The 20,441-nt window shown below is 38.1% G+C and overlaps 1 protein-coding gene across 9 annotated transcripts in view; it reads right to left on the minus strand.

Annotated features, from left to right (window-relative positions):
- Window positions 1-20,088, minus strand: part of SENP6 (SUMO specific peptidase 6) — a 117,743-nt gene extending 97,655 nt beyond the window's left edge. For all 9 annotated transcript variants that reach the window (XM_082730283.1, XM_082730280.1, XM_082730277.1 and 6 more), the window contains exon 1: window positions 19,956-20,088. In XM_082730283.1, the coding sequence (XP_082586409.1) occupies window positions 19,956-20,007 (52 nt within the window). In that variant the 5' untranslated portion in view covers window positions 20,008-20,088. The remainder of the gene's footprint in view (window positions 1-19,955) is intronic.
- Between the last annotated feature and the right edge of the window lie 353 nt (window positions 20,089-20,441).

Consider the following 20,441-nt stretch of genomic DNA (forward strand, 5'->3'; position numbering starts at 1 on the left):
ATTAATTTCCAAGTTTTTGACAAACGTACGATGATCATGTAAGGTGTCAACACCACAGAAAGATGCATAAATGGGATACAGAACTCTGTGTAACATCTTTGAAACTTCTCTATGAATTTAAAATTATTCCCCAAAAGGACTTTAGAAAAAAAAAAAAATCAAACGTAAAATGAACCCGGTTTTAAAAAAGATGGCTAGGGGGCACACGTGTGATTCAGTTAAGTGTCTGCTTTGGCTCATCTTGGGGGTCTGGGATGGAGGACAAGGTCAGGCTCCTAGCTCAGTGGGAGTTTGCTTCCGCTCCCCCTCTGCCTTTACCCTCCATCCCCCGCCGCTTGTGTATATGCTCTCTCTCTCTCTCAAATAAATAGGTAATATCTTTTTTAAAAATGAAAAAAAATATGGTTAGGTGAAAAGTTACATTACCAAGACAGAAAAGGTAATGAACTATAATAATTACTAGCCTAATAAAGACTCATGAACCAGCAACTAGTACCCAACAAATGAGTCAGGCAAGTTAATCAAAAAAGTCACTAGGTAGCAAAAAGTCAAGAAATGTTCATTATTTATACACTGAAGGAACTAGGACCCTATACACACAATTCAAATAAATCTAGTCATATGATTTTCTAACTGACAGCAGATTAGAACCTACAAATGAATAAATGAAAGAATAACCTCATGAAAGCGATTATTGTCAATAAAAAAATAAATTATAAAACACAATTTTAAAAACACGAGTTTAGGGCAACTTGGGAGTAGAAACAAAAACATGAATCCTCAAAAGTCTTTGAGAGTGTTACCATATTTCAATATCCTGCTATGGTTCATTAGAAATAATGAGAGTAGAAAATAATGTCCACTATACTCCACTTACGAAATTGAGTGGAAAGAGAGATAAAAGGTTGAAGACGGATCCTAGTTAAGTATCACAAATTAAATAAATGCATTTTTTTCCATACCCTTCACTAATACAACAGTAATGGAGGGAGAGGAGAGAAAGGAGAAACGCTTAAGAACAAAAAAAAACCAGAAAGGACATAATGGTAAATGAGAGATACAACTAAATTGATGAAAGATTAAAATGGTGGATGGGGAGGAACTGACTTATTAGCTGACTAAATACCTACAAGGTACCTAAATACCTACAAGTACACAAATATTACCAAACTGGCACAATGAGATCTGAACACTGCTGTATCAATAAAAGAAACTGAATTATTACAAATCTTTACATGAAATATTCAGACCCAAAAGGGTCTGAATTTGTTGCTATTTCTTAGAGGATTTAGGCAGTTCATTTTGCAAAGTGAGAATACCTAATACCAAACATGACAATGGCATGCAAGGAAGGAAAATTACCACTCTCTCATGGAGATATAAAACCCTAATTAAATATCAGCAAATCAAATCCAGTAATATGTAAAGAGTAATGTATTATAATCAGGTCAAGTTTATTCCAAAAGCAACAGTTAACATTTGAAAATTATAAATATAATTCAAAAAACAAAATCACATCACAACATGTAGAAACCCTAACAGATACTGTAGACATTAATCCAACTCTATCAATAATCATTCTTAATATCAATGGTTTAGATGCACCAATCAAAAGACTCCAAGTGGATCAAACAAGACTCAACCATATGCCACCTACAAGAAACACATTTTATTTTATTTTATTTTATTTTATTTTAAAGATTTTTATTTATTTATTTGAGAGAGAGACAGTGAGAGAGAGCATGAGCGAGGAGAAGGTCAGAGAGCAAAGCAGACTCCCCATGGAGCTGGGAGCCTGATGCGGGACTCGATCCCGGGACTCCGGGATCATGACCTGAGCCGAAGGCAGTCGTCCAACCTACTGAGCCACCCAGGTGTCCCCAAGAAACACATTTTAAATAGACACTAAATAGACAAATATAGATTAAAAGTAAAGAGATGGAGAAAAATATACCATGCAAACAATAATCAAAAGAAAGCAAGAGTAACTGTATTTTCAGACAAAGTAGATGTCAAAGCAAGGGAAGTTATTAGAGATAATGGGTACTACATTATACTAACAGTCAATTCTTAAAGAAGACATAATAATCCCTAACAGGCATATACTTAAGAACACTGTTAAACTATGTGAGGCAAAAACTAAAAAACTGTAAGAGAAATAGATGAATCCATTATCACAGCTGGACATTCCTGTATTGGAAATGTACTGTTCCAGGTGGCAGAGAACCATTTGAGAACACATGTGACCCCAGTAATGCTATCAATCAACTGCAGATTACTGACATCTACAGACCACTTCATCCAACAACAGAAAAAACACATTTTTTCTCAAGCTCACATGGAACAATCACAAAGACTACATTCTGGGCCATAAAACTCTTCAATGAATTTATAGGAACAGGGGCACCTGCATGGCTCAGATGATTAAGCATCTGCCTTCAGCTCAGGCCATGATCCCAGAGTCCTGGGATGGAGCCCCAATTTGGGCTCCTTGCTCAGTGGGGAGCCTGTTTCTCCCTCTCCCTGCTGCTCCCCTTGCTTGTGCGCGTGCTCTCTCTCTCTCTCTCTCTTTCTCTCTCTCTCTCTGACAAATAATATCTTAGAAAATCACTTTCCAAAACAGAAAGCACCAAGCCCAGATGGATTAATTGTTGAATTCTATCAAACACTTACGAAGAAACTGTATCAATTCTTTAACTCTTTCAAAAGATAGAAGCATTCATGAGACCTAATTATCAAACCAGACAGAGACATTATAAGAAAACTACAAACAATATCTCTCGTGAACACAGATGCAAAATATTAACAAACTGAATCCAACAATGTTTAAGAAGAATTATACCCGATAACCAAATGGGATTTGTCCCAGCTTTGCAAGACTGACTAAATATTCAAAGTCAATTAATGGAATCCATTAAGTCCATGTATAGGCTAAAAAAGAAAAGTCATACAATTACATCAACGGAGGCAGAAAAAGCACTTAAAAAAAAAAAGATTTTATTTATTCGAGAGAGAGAATGAGAGAGAGTGAGAATGTGAGTGGGAAGGTGAGCCTGATCGGGACTCAATCCTGGGAGTCCAGGATCATGACTTGAGCTGAAGGCAATCGCTCAACCAAGCCACTCAGGCATCCCAGAAAAATCACTTGACAAAATTCCACTCCTATTCATGATTTAAAAAAACAAAACAAAAAACATCAGTAAATTAGGAATACCTGGGAATTCCCTAAACTTAATAAAGAATATCTACAAAAATCTACAGCTAACATTATATATAATGGTGAGAAACTGAAGCTCTTCCACTAAGATCAGGTACCAGGGGAAAATGATACTCTTGTTCTTTTTCAACACTGCACTAGGAATTCTAGCTAATTCAATAAAACAAGAAAAAGAAATAGGAGGGATATAGACTGGGAAGGAAAAAATAAAACTCTCTTTGCTCACAGAAGATATGATCACTTACATAGAAAATCCAAACCAGTAGGTCAAAAAAACTTTCTGCAACTAATAAGCAATTATAGTTAAGACTGCAGGATACAAGGTTGATACAAAAGTTCATCTGCTTTCCAATACACCAATAATGAAAAAGCAGGATTTTAAATTAAAAACACAATGCCACTTACATTAGCATGCCCCGAAAGATAATAGTTAGCTATAAAGCTAACAAAATACATACAAGATCTATATGAGGGAAACTACAAAACTCTAATAAATGAAATAAAAATAAAATGAAATAATATCATGGATAGCACAGTTCAATATTGTCAAGTTACCAATTCTTCCCAACTTTACTTATAGATTCAATGTAACCACAATCAAAATGTCACCAAGTTATTTTGTAGATAGTAAGAAACAGATTCTAAAGTTTATGTACAGAGGCCAAAGGCCCAGAATAGGCAACACAGTACTTATGAAGAACATATCTGGATGACTGACACTACCCAACTTTGCATCTTACTATAAAACTGCAATAATCAAATCAGTATGGTGTTGGCAAAAGAACAAACAAATCAGTGGGAAAAAGCAGAGAGCCCAAAATAGAGCAACATGAACATAAAAGAACTTACCTTTGACAAAGGAGAAAAAGGCAATACAATGGAACAAAAATTAGTCTTTTTAAAAAATGGTGCTGGAACAACTGGACATCCACAAGCAAAAAAAAAAAAAAAAAAAAACCCTAGACACAGAAAAAAAATTCAAAATTGATCATACACCTAACTGTAAAATGCAAACAAAACTATAAAACTCCTACATGATAACACAAGAGAACACCTAGATTACCTTGGGTATGACAATGATTTTTAGACACTACATCCAAAGGACACTCCAGGAAAGAACTGATAAATTAGACTTCATTAAAATTAAGAACTTCTGGGGGAAAACTCTTACATTATTGGTGGGAACTGTAAACTGGTGCAGCCACTCAAGAGCAATATGGAGGTTTCTCATGCAGTTAAAAATAGAACCACCCTACTACTCAGCAATTGCACTAGGTATTTACCCTAAGTATACAAAAACACAAATTCAAAGGGGTACACACACCCTGATCTTTATAGCAGCATTATCAACAATACCCAAATTATGGAGAGAGCCCATATGTCCACCGACTGATGAATGGACAAAGATGTGGTGTATATATACAATGGAATATTACTCAGTCATCAAAAAGAATGCAATTTTGCCATCTGCAATGATGTGGATGGAGCTGGAGTATATTATGCCAAGGAAAATAAGTCAGTCAGAAAAAAACAAATACCATGATATCACTTGTATGTGGAAGTTAAAAAAGAAATCAGATGAACACACTGGAAGAGGGAGAAGGGATAAAGGGAAATAAACCATAACAGACTCTTCAAGAACAAACTGAGGGTTCATGGAGGGAGGTGAGTGAAGGGTATTAGGGAGGACACTTGTGATGAGCACTGTGGGTGTTGTAGTTAAGTGATGAATCACTGAATTCTACTCCAGAAACCAATACTGCACTGTATGGTAACTAAGTAAGATTGAAATAAATAAATAAATAAAGTAGAATCACACTACCACTTAAAAAAGGAAAAAAAAAAAAAAAGAACTTCCGCTCTAAAAAAAGATAATGTCAAGAAAACTAAAAGACAATCCACAGACTAGGAGAAAATATTTGCAGAAGACAAATCTGATAAAGGACTATATCCAAAATATACAAAAAACTCTTAAAAGTCAACAATAAGGGGGTGCCTGGATGGCTCAATTGGTTAAGTGCCTGTCTTTGGCTCAGGTTGTGATCCTGGAGGCCCTGGGTTTGAGCCCCATATAGGGCTCCCTCTCAGCAGGGAGTCCACTTATTCCTTTCCCCCCACCTACTCATGCTCTTGCTCTTTTTCTTTCTCTCAAATAAATAAATCCTTTTTTTAAAAAGTCAGTAATAAACTTGTTTTCAAAATGGGAAGAGAGGAGGGTTGTAGAATAGGCAAATGGGTGAAGGGGAGTAGGAGATACAGGCTTCCTATTATAGAATGAATAACATGGATAAAAGGCACTGCACGGGGTGCACGTGGTTAAGCGTCTGACACTTGATTTTGGCTCAGGTCCTGATCTCAAAGTCTTGAGACCCAGTGGAGTCTGCTGAAGACTTTCTCCCTCTGCTTTGGCATACCCCCTTCCTGCTCATGCATGCATACATTCTAATATGTAAATAAATCTTTTCAAATAAAAGGCACAGAATAGAGAATATAGTCAATAGTATCATAATAGCATTGTATGGTGACCAATAGTAGCTACACTTGTAGTGAGCATTATGTACAGACTTGTGGAATTATTGTGTTGTACAGTAATTCACAGTAGTGAAACTAATTCACTACTCTGTGTCAACTATTCCTCAATTTTTTAAAAAGGCGCCAAACATCTTAATAGACACCTCACCAAAGATATAAAGATGGCAAATAAGCGTATGAAAAGATGCTCTACATCACAGGTCATCAGGGATATGCAAATTAAAACAATGAGATACCACTACACACCTAGCTAAACTCTGAAAACACTGACACCACCAGTTGCTGGTGAGGATGTGGAACAATAAGAATTCTCATTCATTGCAGGTGAGAATACAAAATGGTAGTTTTGTGGTTTCCTGCAAAACTACATATACTGTTAACATACAGCAATTGCACTCCTTGGTATTTAAGGAGTTAAAAACTTACAGCTATAATGAAATCTGCACAAAAATGTTTATAGCAGCTTTATCATAACTGCCAAAACTTGGAAGCAACCAAGATTTCCTTCAGTAGGTGAATGAATAATTATGTGCATCCAGACAATGGAATATTATTTCCCGAGGTAGGAATTAGCTATCAACCCCTGAAAGACATGGAGGAAACTTATATGCATAATACTAATTGAAAGAAACAAATGTGAAAAAACTACATACTGGGGCACCAGTTATGGTGGCTCAGTTAGTTATGCAACTGCCTTTGGCTCAGGTCATGATCCTGGAATCCCAGGATCGAGTCCTGCATTGGGCTACCTGCTCAGGGGGGAAGTCTGCCTCTCCCTCTGACCCTCTCTTCTTCCCCTCTGACCACTCACTTTCAAATAAATAAATTAAATAAGATCTTAAAAAAAAAAAAAGGCCACATACCATATGATTTCAACTTATATGACATTCTGGAAAAGGCAAAACTATAGGGATAGTAAAAAGATCAGTAATTTCCAAAAATGTGTTGGGGGAGACAGATTTGAAGGAAAAACAGGTGGAGTACAGAATTTTACGGCACTGAAAATACTCTATATGGTATGTTGATGATGGATACAAGGCATTACACATTTGTCTAAACCCACAGACTCTAAGACAGCAAGAGTGAATCATATTGTAAATATGGACCTTGGGTGATTATGATATGTCAATGTAGGTTTAATTAATCTCTATACTGAACATGGGGCTCAAACTCACAACCCCAAGATCAAGAGTCAGACACTCTTCCACCTGAGCCAGCCAGGTGCCCCTATGTCAATATAGGCTCACCAACTGGAATAAATATACCACTCTGCTGGGAGATGTTGATACAGGTGGAAGCTATGCATGCGTGGAAGTAAAAGGTACAGAAAATCTTTGTATCTTCCTGGCATCTTTCCTGTGAACCTGAAACTGCCCTTTAAAAAAGGCATTAAAAAAAATAAGTATTTTGCATGGTTAGGAAAAAAGTCTGGTTTGTTTTGCAGTTTTTTTGCATATACCACTGTATAAATTTAAGATGTGCAGCATACTGACCTGACTTAAATGTATTGTGAAATTACCACCATAGTAAATTCAGTTATCATCCATCACCTCATATAGACACAAAGCCAAAAGTTCTTTTCCTTGTGATGACAACTCATCACGTGAAAACTCATGAGAAATTTTTCCCGTGATTATTTACTCTCAAGAACTTTTAAAAGTGCTGCACAGGAATGTTAACTGTAGTCATCATTTTGTACATTAAATCCCCAGGACGGGAAGTTTGTACCTTCTGACAATCTTCTCCAAGTCTCCTACCCTTCACCTCATTCCCTGCCTCAGATAATCATAAATCTGATCTCTTTTTTCTAGATTCCACATATAAGTGAGATCGTACAGTATCTTTCTGTCTGACTTATCTCACTTAGCAAAATGCCCTCAAGGTCCACATATGTTGTCACAAATTGCAGATTTCCTTATTTTTTATGAATGAATAATATTCCATTGTATATATGTACTACAACTTCCTTATCCATTCACCTGTCAATGGACACTTTGGCCTTTTCTATGTCTTGACTATTATAAATTATGCTACTATGAATATGTGGGTGCAGTTATCTCTTTGACATAGTGGTTTTTAAAAAAGTTTTTACATACAGTGTAGCATTAGTTTCACGTGTAAAATATAGTGATTCCACACTTCCATATAACACCCAGCGCTCATCACAAGTACATTCCTAATTCTCATCACCTATTTAATCTTTACCCACCTCCCCCCCCCCCGACACTGTTTCCTTCAGATATATTTTGAATGATGAGTGGAGAGGACGAATAGAATGGTGAGTGACAGTTGAGCACCTTTTCATGTATCTGTTGGCCATCTGTAGGTATTCTTTGGAAAAATGTCTATTCAAGTATTTTCTCCATTTTCTTTCTTTCTTTCTTTTTTTTTTTTTTAAATGGTGCCTGAACTCACAGTCCTGAGATTAAGACCTGAGCTGAGATCAAGGTTGGATGATTAACCAAATGAACCACCAAGATACTCCTTTTGTCTACTTTTAATTGGATTATTTGGATGTTTCTGCTAATGAGTTATAGGAGCTCTTTGTATATTTTGGATATTAATCTTTTATAATATATCACTTGCAAATATTTAATAAGTCTTTAAAATATCTCTTAATATAAAGTAACATAATATACATACTACAAACAGATTTCCTAATTCTGTTAACCTGACCTGTATACCTGACTGGCACTCCTGTTCTCATAAAAACTAAAGAATAGTAATTATTAAAACAAAAAAGTTATAATACAAAGGACCAAAAGACCAAAGGATGTCTTACATCACAAGAAGCACAAGCCACTGGGGGAAAAACAACAACAAATAAATATGGTACATTAAAAAATTCTGTTCATAAATTATTTCATTCATTAAAAAATAATTTCATAAGATATATGTTCAATTCATATAATTCAACCAATTCATATAATTCAACCAATCCAACTTACTGTCCAGAGTATATAATGAACCCCAACACTCCAAAAGAAAAACAAAATACGTAGAAGATATGAATGAGCAAATAAGAACAGAACATAAAATAACCCTACAAGCACAAAAACAAACTTATGGAGTATTTTGTTTACTTTACTCATGTGCTCCAAACTCACAGAATAGGGATTAACTCTAGGTGGGCACTCTCTCTATATATATATTCTTTAAAGATTTTATTTATTTGAGAGAGAGAGACAGTGAGAGAAGGAACACAAGTGCAGAGAGCTGAGCAGGGAGCTTGATTGCTGGGCATGATCCCAGATCATGACCTGAGCTGAGTTGAAGGCTTAAGGACTGAAACATCCAGGCACCACTGGCACGCGATATTTTTTGAATACTGAGTGAACGATTAATTAATAGGTTTTTTTTAATGCAGCAATAAAGATACTTAATCTCACTATAAACCAGAGTATTATAAATTAAAAACACCATCTGATAATCCCATCAGATTAGCAAAAAGTAAAACACCAAACACTGTGAAGTGGGTGACGATGTGCATAAATTAGAAAACTTTTTTTTTTTAAGATTTTATTTATTTATTTGACAGAGAAAGAGAGATCACAGGTAGGCAGAGCAGCAGGCAGAAAGAGAGGGGGAAGCAGGCTCCCTGCTGAGCAGAGATCCTGATGTGGAGCTTGATCCCAGGACCCTAAGATCATGACCTGAGCCAAAGGGAGATGCTTAACCCACTGAGCCACCCAGGCGTCCCGGAAAACTTCTTTTTTTATTAACATTTTATGTTCTAAGATTTTATTTATTAGAGAGAGAATGCCCTTGAGCAGGGGCATAGAGAGAGGGAGAAGTAGACCACGCCTGCTGAGCAGGGAGCCCAACAGAGGGCTTGATCCAATGACCCTAGAATCATGACCTGAACCAAAGGCAGATGCTTAACCGACTGAGCCACCCAGGCACCCCTAAACTGGATAACTTAAAAACTGTTAGTCTAAACACTTGGGGATCATTTTGACAATACCTACATGAAGCTGAAATTGCACATGACCTAATAATTTCATCACTAAGGGATATACTAGATCATGTGTTAGCAAAGTATGGCCCTGCCAAATCTGGCCTGCCGTCTGTTTTTATGAGGCCCATGAGCTAAGAATGGCTTTAACATTTTTAAATGGTTGGGGGGAAAATCATGTTTCATAACATATGAAAATTATATGCAATTCAAATTTCAGTGTCTATCAAGTTTTACTGGCACAGCCATACTCATTTGCTTATGTCTCATCTATGACTGCCTTCTTGCTAAAATAACAGCATTGAGTAACTGCAACACGGTAAATTCAGATTGCAAAGTGTAAAATATTTACTATCTGGCCTTTTACAGTAAAAGTTTGGTGACCTCTGCCCTAGACACACACACACACACACACACACACACACGCGCGCGCGCGCGCACACACACGCACACACAAGTAAAAGTAAAAAGATTTCACAGTAGCAATATGAAACACATGACAGTATACACAGTAGCAATGTAATAGTAAAAAGATGGATACAACCTAAATTTCCACAAACAGGAATGTATAAGCTGTAGTATATTCATATTAGGAAATCCTAAATGGCAATGAATATGGAAGTACTAGAGGAGCACCTTGGTGGCTCAGTGGGTTAAAGCCTCTACCTTCGGCTCAGGTTGTGAGCTCAGGGTCCTGGGATCGAGCCCCACATCAGGCTCTGTGCTCAGCAGGGAGCCTGCTTCCCCCTCTTTCTCTGCATGCCTCTCTGCCTACTTGTGATCTCTCTGTCAAATAAATTTAAAAAAAAATGCAAGTACTAGAATAATTCTTATAACATTAATCTCTCAACCAATGCAGTAAGAATGAAAAATTTCTGCAAGGTGTAAAAAAATACAGAATGTAATTCATAAAATGTTCTAAGACGTGCAAAATAATTTACACACACAGGGTCTAGAGATACATACATAAAGAATAAAAAAGTACATGGGGTGCCTGGGTGGCTCAGTCAGTTAAGTGTCTGACTCCAGATTTTGTTTTGGTCATGATCATAAGGTTGTGAGATCGAGCTCCTCATCAGGCTCCACACTCAGCCTGGTGTCTGCTCGAGATTCTTTCTCTCCCTTTCGCTCAGCCTTTCCCCCCACTCACCCATGTATATTCTTTATAATAAATAAATAAATTTTTTAAAAAAGAGAAAAGAGTAAAAGACAATGAACTGCATGAGGAAGATAACTACCAAATCAAGGACAATAGTTACCCCTGGAGGTAGAGGATGCAAAAAGGATGGGGATCACCCCAGCTTCAACTGTACTGGTAATGTTTTCTTTAGTCTAGTAAGTATTCTTAGGAAATATTTCCCAATAATTTTTAAACTATCACTATAAGGTTGGAAAAATAAGAGGGGTGCCTGGTGGCTTAGGTGGTTAAGTATTTGTCTTCAGTTCATGTCATGTTCCAGGAGTCCTAGAACTGACTCCTGCATCAGGCTCCTTGCTCAGCAGGGAGTCTAGTCTGTTTCTCCCTCTGCCTCTGCCCCATGCACCACTCACAGGCATGCAGTTGCTCTCTCTCTCTCAGAAAAATCTTTAAGAAAAATAATGAAAAATAGTATAAATTTTTAAAAGGATCACTATGATAGAATTTCTGAAACTTAGAAGTATAAGAACAATAAAAAATAAATAAATAAAGAGGAATTAAATGCAAATGTCAGAAAATCTCAATTAAAGCAATTTCAGGTGATTCTATAGCAGTATAGCCCCAGTCTTCCTCAAGAACCTGTCAGGATTCTCCAAGGCAGTCTCTTGGGAGCTCTGACCAATCATGTTACAAGTCTGAGTACCCTGCTGAAGAGACAATGTGAACAGGCCTTTACACTACATGGAGAGACAAAAGACTACCTTTCAATACCCACCAGAGTCAGACATTTAAACGAAGCCATCTTGTAACCTCCCGACCAGTCAAACTACCACTGAAAAACACTCACAGATGCTACATGAAGCAGAAAAATCACCCAGCTGAGGTGATTCTCTCTATAAAACATTTGTACTTTGCACAGAAGACCAAGAGATTATCCAGTACTACTTCAAGATGAAGTCTGAATATGGGAGTGATACGAAATTAAACTTCTCTGGGAGTCACCAAAACCACACATCCTTTGCCTCAGGATCCAGTTACTGTTTGGAGTTCTCTTGGTTTCTCTACCTACTTCTTCATTCCATTCAGTGCGTTTCTACGGATCTTTTGGCAGGATGCCAGCATATACTTAGTTTTGTCCAAGGTCATGATCAGGCAGCTGTCTGGTGCTGCTGGTGTTTCTGAAAGCCCCCAATCTTCTATAGAACAGAAATATCAAGTGGTGGTATCTTATCCCAAAGTAATGCAGTTGGTTCTACCTTAACACGGAAAACACAATTCTAAGAACTCAGTTATCTCAAGCCTAATGTACACAAAATTGCACAGCCAGGACATTAACAACTCAGAAATGATTGTCGTATTGTTCCTTCTGCTCCAAAGAAAGGTGAGAAGATCATCAGAGTAAGAGATGGCTGCAGTATACAGGGAAGTGGACCAATGACACTTTAATTCTGAACATTAAATGCAGAATTCAACAAGAAAAAAATTGAAAGAGTTTCACAGTAAGCTTAAATTAGGGGGTAAATTTTAGAAACAGATAAAGCTTGTAAATAGTGAAGATAAAGGAGACTCAAGAGTTGGTACTGAAACTGTGAAGGAAAAGCTGATATTCTCAGACTTAACCGCTATTAGGAAAAAACTAAATCATTCTTTGATAAATGCCCTATGATGATAATAGCGGAGACCAACCTAGGGTAAAGAAATGATTAAATGACAAAAATACCTGGAATCCCATTTCATCCAAACATAGGAGTTACGGAGGCAGGGAAGATACTGTTTTTATGGAGGTAGAGTCAAAGTAGTATCTTCACCATGTTTTCAAGATTTAGTGGCAGATTCATACATAGGAGGTTGTGGGGTAGAAAGTTTACAGATTTTTGAATCTGTAAAGACAACACGGTTACTACATTGTCTACAAAAAGTCTCAAGGAATTTCTAGCTCTTTATGTCCTAAAAAATGGTTTTAATCTTTGCAGAAAATGAAGAAGTGAATTTACTATTTATTGGACACAGTACTGCTTTTTTTTCTCCCTGCTCTATTTCAAAGATTATAATATAGTTAATGTGGGGGTGGGGAGGGAACTCAACCATACTAAAAACCAAACATAAAATGTATTTGAAATAGCAAAACACCTCCAAAGGCGAGATCAGAATATCATTTATTGTATTACTAATCAAACCTTTAACTTCAGATGGCCTCAGAGCAATTATTGTTAACTTGGAATAAGGCAGTGTCTACATGTCCCCATTTGCCTAGAACTGTCCCACTTTTAGCACTGAAAGTCAGTATCCTCAGGAGACAAGAGGTCCTAATTTTTGGTGACTGGATGCAGAAAATTCTGTGAAGTACAAAACCTAAGATAACCCAAAAAGTAGGAGCTGATGCAACACCATTTTTAGTGTCAAATGGATAGTGCATAGCTTATCTACCTTCTGTACTTACTTTCTGCCTTTCTTTGTTGTTTTAGCTGATGTTTGCAACCATAATTTGCAGTTCAGAGTAAGAGATCACCATCCATCCACGCTGCATCATTCTCAGCAATATATACAACTTAGATGGGTCGTAATTGTGCTCATTAATATTGTGTCTTTGACTTTGTACAGACTGTTGTGTTTTATATTGACATAGTGTTAGTTTAATTTTTAATATAAATTATGTGACCATGCTTCCTAAGAGTTTAGGTAATGACAAAGAGAAAGATTACAATAACAACTCCCATGACCCATACATCACTCAATGAACAAAAAAGGAAAGAAAAGTTTCAATATTCTTCCTCCTTTCTTATTTCCACTTACGTGGATTCAGAAATTCTTCAATCAGCCCCTTACCAAAGAAAAGTTAAACCAATAACTGTTTATGTTGCTATTTTTACCTGTGAAACAAATTACAAATTGTGTGGCCAACTTTGTTCTGTCTTTCTGTAGCTTCCCAAATTGCCCAGATATCAGAAACTTTTGGATCTTGTAAAACTGTCATTTTCAAGTTTAAGAAATACAGTAACTTTGTTGAAAGAATTAAAAAAAAAAAAAAATACCAGGGACGCCTGGGTGGCTGTCAAGCATCTGCCTTCAGCTCAGGTCATGACCCCAGGGTCCTGGGATCATGTCCTGCCTAGGGCTCCTTGCTCAGCAGGACCTGCTTCTCCCTCTGCCTGCTGTTCCTGCTGCTTGTGCTCTCCTCTCTCTCTTTGACAACTAAATAAAATCTTAAAAAGAAAACCAGGTAAATGGGAGAGGAAAGGTACCTGTGTAGATTAAAGAGGACTACAAATTCTTTGCCACTTTTCCCACTGAATGATAGTCCACTTCCCCTCCCACTAATTTGGGGTTGATTCTGTGACCTGTTTTGCCAACAGATATGGCAGAAGTGACTGGGTAATTTCTGAAGTTGGGCCTTAAGAGATCTGGGACTTCTGCTTTTACCATTTTAGAGTGCTGCTTCATCAATTACTGATAATTTCCTATTATTTTTCCTTCTCTTGTCTAGCCCTTTTCTCAAAGGAAAAGTAGGCAGAAGGAAGAAAGGGTAAAGCAAAGGGATAAAAAAGGGAGGGAAAAAGGAAAAAAGGAAAGAAAAGCTGAAGGAAGTTTAGGCTATAAGTCAAATCATGAGCTCCAGTTCTGATTTTCCCACTGACTTCTTCTAGGTTACATAACCCCTCTACAACTCTTGATTTCCTCAAATACTCAACACAGTTAAGTAATGGTAACAGAAACAATCAATTTATGGAAGTGTAGACATGTGGACTATATAATTTCATTCCCTCTTGCCTCTCTGACTACACCAGTTAACCTACAACATCAAGAGCAATCAACTGGCTGGCTCAGTCAGTAGAGCACACAACTCTTGATCTCCAGGTTATGAGTTCAAGCCCCATACTGGGTGTCTAGATTACTTAAAAGGTAATAAAATGTAAAAAAAAAAAAAAAAAATCTAAAAACCCCACAACAATTAGTTAATACTCAGAAAGAGAAGGTTGTAACTGAAAGAAAAACAGTAAAATGAATTCAAATAAAAATGAAGGCAAAAAACAGCATGGAGGTTCCTCAAAATGTTGAAAATAGAACTGCCCTATGACCCAGCAATTGCACTATTGGGTATTTACCCTAAAGATACAAACGTCGTGATCCAAAGGGGCACGTGCACCCGAATGTTTATAGCAGCAATGTCCACAATAGCCAAACTATGGAAAGAACCTAGATGTCCATCAACAGATGAATGGATCAAGAAGATGTGGTATATATACACAATGGAATACTATGCAGCCATCAAAAGAAATGAAATCTTGCCATTTGCGACAACATGGATGGAACTAGAGCGTATCATGCTTAGTGAAATAAGTCAAGCAGAGAAAGACAACTATCATATGATCTCCCTGATATGAGGAAGTGGTGATGCAACATGGGGGCTTAAGTGGGTAGGAGAAGAATAAATGAAACAAGATGGGATTGGGAGGGAAACAAACCATAAGTGACTCTTAATCTCACAAAACAAACTGAGGGTTGCTGGGGGGAGGGGGTTTGGGAGAAGGGGGTAGGATTATGGACATTGGGGAGCGTATGTGCTTTGGTGAGTGCTGTGAAGTGTGTAAACCTGGTGATTCACAGACCTGTACCCCTGGGGATAAAAATATATGTTTATAAAAAATAAAAAATTTTAAAAAAATGAAGGCAATATGAAAGAGAAGGAAAGCAAGAAAAGGAAGTCTTCTCTTCCCTAAGAAAATCAATATAATAATACCAACTAACACATAATGCTTGGGATTATATGCCTGGAATTGTTCTAAGAATCAAACATACAATAATACATTTAATGTTCATGGCATCTTTATGAGGTAATTATAATTACTATCCTTGATTCACAGATATAAAAACACAAAGAGGTTAAGAAATCTATCCAAGATCACACAACTAGTAAGTAAGAACTAAATGTTGAATCCTGGCCTTCTGGCTTCTGAGTTCATGTTCTCATTGCATTTCTAATGAAAAATGCCATACTAAGGGATGTTCTACTCTACTGTCCCCCATGAGTACACGAAATCAATTCAACTGGGAGGATACCAGGAAATAAAAATTCTTACTTAAGGAGTTAAAAAGGAATGGTAGTGTGATTAGTTTCTAAATGTTGCTCAATAAATACCTGCTGAATGAATGAAGGAAAAGAAAAACTGCCAACCTATTATCAAATGTAGAAAAGGGGTATGAGTCAACCTTACATGTATAGAAGAGAAAGAAACGAAGAGAAAAAGAAGTTCAATGTAAGTTGTAGCCTAACTAAATTCATACAATTTTAGTGTGATACTATACTAAAAAAATTAAATACAATAGTAGCCAGTAGGTCTCCTTTTCCCTAATGAAGTCAGAAAAGGAAACAGAATTAATATTTTACTTAGTTATAAGGAAATAAAACACAATTTAGAAGACGGATGACAAACAGGCACCTCAAACTTAATTTGACCAAAGCAGAGGCATAAACTTCTCATTCCTCCACCAGTCTACTCTATTTCAGTATATGGAATTACCCCACAACACCAACCAAAATTCTCAAAATACAATCCATCAAGAAGTTAGGTCAACTCTACATCCAAACATATCTTCAGTCTAACCACTGTTCCCCAAGCTCCACTGCTACCATTCTAACTAAACCCCTCTGATGGTTTTACACAATGCTATATTCATATATTCATATTTAATAATTCTATAATTACTCACTATTCACTACTCTAATGGTAGTCACCATCTGTTATCATATAACATTATTACAGTATTACTGACCATATTCCCTATGCTGTACTTTTCACCTGTGATTATTTTACAACTGAACGGTTTTTTACCTCCTAGTACTTTTTTTTTTTAAAGATTTTATTTATTTATTTGACAGACAGACATCACAAGTAGTCAGAGAGGCTGGCAGAGAGAGAGGGAGAAGCAGGCTTCCTGCTTCTCTGAGCAGAGTCCAGTGCAGAGCTTGATCCCAGGACTCTGGGATCATGACCTGGGCTGAAAGCAGAGGCTTTAACCCACTGAGCCACCCAGGCGCCCTCTCCTAGTACTTTTTATCTACTAATCTATTCTAACCCCTCTATTTTAGAATACTCCGATATTCTAACTCATGTCCCTGCTTTTTTTATTCCTCTTCTCTACTTCATTGTACACAGAACAAAGTGATTTTTTTAAAAAGATAAATCACTCCTTGGCTCCAAACTCTTCAATGAGTTCCCATTTCTTAGAATAAAATAAAAATCATCACCTTGGCAAATAGATCTGCTGCCTCTCTTTTTTAGCACTCTCTCCTTTTTGTTTCAGCCATAATGATCTCCTTTTTGTTTCATAAATGGAACCATGTGTCATCTCAAAACTTTACAGGCATCATCCTCTCGGCCATACTCTGAAATACCTCATAGTTAAGGTGTTACCAAATTAAGGTGAATTAAGGTGTCACCTCCTCAGAAGGGCCTTTCCTGATTTTAATACTATGTAAAATGGCTTTTCCACTCCTTTATTTGCTCTGTGTATTTCTTCCAGTCTGTATCATACTGCTATCATCTTGTTTATTTTATTAACAACAAATCGTTCCAAGTGCAAGAAATATGATAGTGAAAAGACAAAGTCACTATTTTCATGGAGGTCATATTTTAGTAGGTCATATTTTAGTAGGATTGAAAAGCATAAATTTATCAAGTGATAAGTGCTATTATGAAAAATAATACAGTATAAGGGAATACCATGTTGTTTGTACAATGCCTAGCACAGAATAGGTGGCTATAAAAACCTGATGAGTATATGAAAATCTACTTCAGTTTTTTTCAGTACGTCTACCAGAGTAAGGAAAGTATGCTCTATTGATGTTTAAATATTAAATCCTAAGGCTTATGGGGAAATATTCTGAAAACATAAGCATGGTATAGTACAAAATGTATGGCAAGTTACGGTGAAGTATTTTATTATTCAAAGTATAAAGAAAAGAATTTAAAAAAATACAAGAATCATTCCATTTATTTAGAAAGACTCAGTACAATATATAAAAATCAGATATGAGAAACTGAAATCCTTGCTTTCTCTTATGCTCATATTGTAACGAGTTACTGTCTGCTTTCTTTATGAGAATGCTAAAGGAGTATGGTGAAACTCAAAATTTATTGTAACTGTACATTCCTAGACCCTTAAGTTAGACTCAACTAAAAGCAACAGTTTAAAATTCACCATCAGCTTCCTATTTGCTGGCTTTTTTTTACGCTCTTTCCATCCTCCCTATGTTCATCTAGTCAAAATTATGAACTGAATCAGGGGCGCCTGGTTGGCTCAGTCAGTTTACCAGCTGCCTTCAGCTCAGAGCATGATTCCCAGCATCCTGGGATAAGTCCACATCAGGCTCCCTGCTCAGCAGGGAGGGAGTCTGCTTCTCCCTCTCCCTCAGCTGCTCCCTCTGCTACTGCTCTCTTGCTCATGCTCTCTCTCAGATAAATAAAATCTTAGAAAAAAAATTTTTTAAACTGAATCAGAAGACTGTAGAAGTCCAAAACTTACTGCAGTACAAAAATACAATCAATCTTCTGCATACTGAATGTATTAGTAAGTATCCATCAACAAGCCATCTTTGGAGGTTCCAATATCAAAACAAAAAACAACAGCAGAGCACCACCTGTAACACAAGCTGCACCACTCTCAGTCTCTGACAGGTCATCTATTCTGGTCAAACAAGAATGGAGGTAGAACGGAGGTAATATGAAACAAACCCAGAAAAACAGAAGCTTTCCACATCTTCTTATTAGAATCTCATAAAGCTCTCATCACCTTTAAGTTTGTTTTTTTGTTTGGTTTTGCTTTGCTATACTCAAGAAAGAATTAAGAAAATTAAGCTTTCTTTCTCTATCTGCCCCTATCTGTTAGGCCCAATTGGTTCATTAGCGTAATACTGAGGACCTCTGTGGTCCAGGTACTGTTCCAGGTGCTGTTAATAACCGTAAGCAAGGCAATACCTACTCCTCTACACCCTCTTATAGAATACCTGTAGCACAATTAAAATACACTTTCTTAATCCAGAAACATTTCTAATTAATTATTTTTAAAAAAATACTGCTTATACTGTATATGAAAATTATCTTTGTGAAATTATCCAGAGTGGTTAATCCTTTTTAACAATCACTGGCCAGTAAACTTATTTTTCTAAACATATTTGTGAACTCACTTTATATTTAAATAATGAACCCATAGTGTAAACAATGGACCCATAGTCAAATTCAGCAATGTGATGAACATTCAAGTTCCTGGTCCACAACCACAACGAATTGAGTATTTGGGTGGGGGGTGAGGGGGTCCTTACTTACATGGGCAAAGAACCAATATTGTCACCCATTACCACCATTCACAACAATAACATACAGCCCTTCTTAAGACTACTTAGTCCCACCTACAGCAAATGTTTAACTTTCCCTCACAAGTGAATAAAAATGGAACCACCCAAACTTTGTCTATTAGCTTTGGAGACCGTCCCCAAATTGACATTGTGAATCTCCTTCTCTACTTTCAGATAAACTATTTCATAAAATATCTTGAACAAAACACATTTCGTAAGAATATCAGACATGGCCAGACTTAATCGGAATACTGGCTGCAGAAGGAAGCCTGAAGCTCTGCGAAACAGAAAATAGCAGAGGGCGTATATAAAACATACCCAAGTAAAACTACCTAACTGCCCCTCAATTTCACCCGACCTTAGCAATCTTTAACTTTTTCCATGAACACCGAACAAGATCGGAACGCTATCTGCTCTCATCTTTAGGCCATCACCAAAATATTTCAAAATGTCAAAGACTTAACCCGTGCACTCTCAAAGGGCACCCACCAATTCCAGCTCGTATCTGGATCCACCTGCGCCCCCTCGGCTCTGTGTGCCCGGGCCAAGCCCCCCGCATCCGCGGACTCGAACCCAACGCGCTCGCAGCACATTCCCTCCCCGCCATCGCCCCAGCAGCCCCCGCCCCCCGGTGCCTCTGCCACCTCCCCCATCCCCCCCACACCCACCCAATGCGAATAACTGAATACCCGGAGACCAGGAGGCCACACTTTCCTCTATTTCCCCATCCCTCCCCCTGCAGGAGCAGAAACAGACATACCTTCCAGAAAAGTAATCTCCCCAGCGCTGCCACCGCTCTTGCCAGCCGCCATCTTCCTCCTCCCACGCCGCCTCCTTCTTAATCCATGGCCCACACCACCGCCGCGGTCGCCGGGATGAGGGGCCGCGCCGCCGGAGGGTAGCCGCCGCAGGGTTGCGGGCCTAGAACTCGGCCGTCAGGGGGGCGGTGCTCCCACGTCCAGATGGGCCTACACAAAAGCAGGCCAGGCGCTCCTGGGCCTATCCGCGGGCTGGCGGGTGGCGAGGCCCGCGGCCTGGGCTTCTCCTCAGGCCCCTCCGGGGGAACGCGAGCGGCGGCGACGGCGACGGCGCTTCCCGGGCCCGGTTCCTCTCGGCCCACGACTCCCCATCCACCGCCGACCCAGGCCGCCTGAGACGCTCTCCCCAGCCGCGGGCCCCAGGAAGAGAGGCTGAAGGCGAGCCCACAAACACACCTCTCTTCGTCCCGGGCCGTAAAATGGCCGCA

This window comes from Mustela nivalis, assembly GCF_964662115.1.
Source record: "Mustela nivalis genome assembly, chromosome: 5".
In the NCBI taxonomy this organism is placed as follows: Eukaryota; Metazoa; Chordata; class Mammalia; order Carnivora; family Mustelidae; genus Mustela; species Mustela nivalis.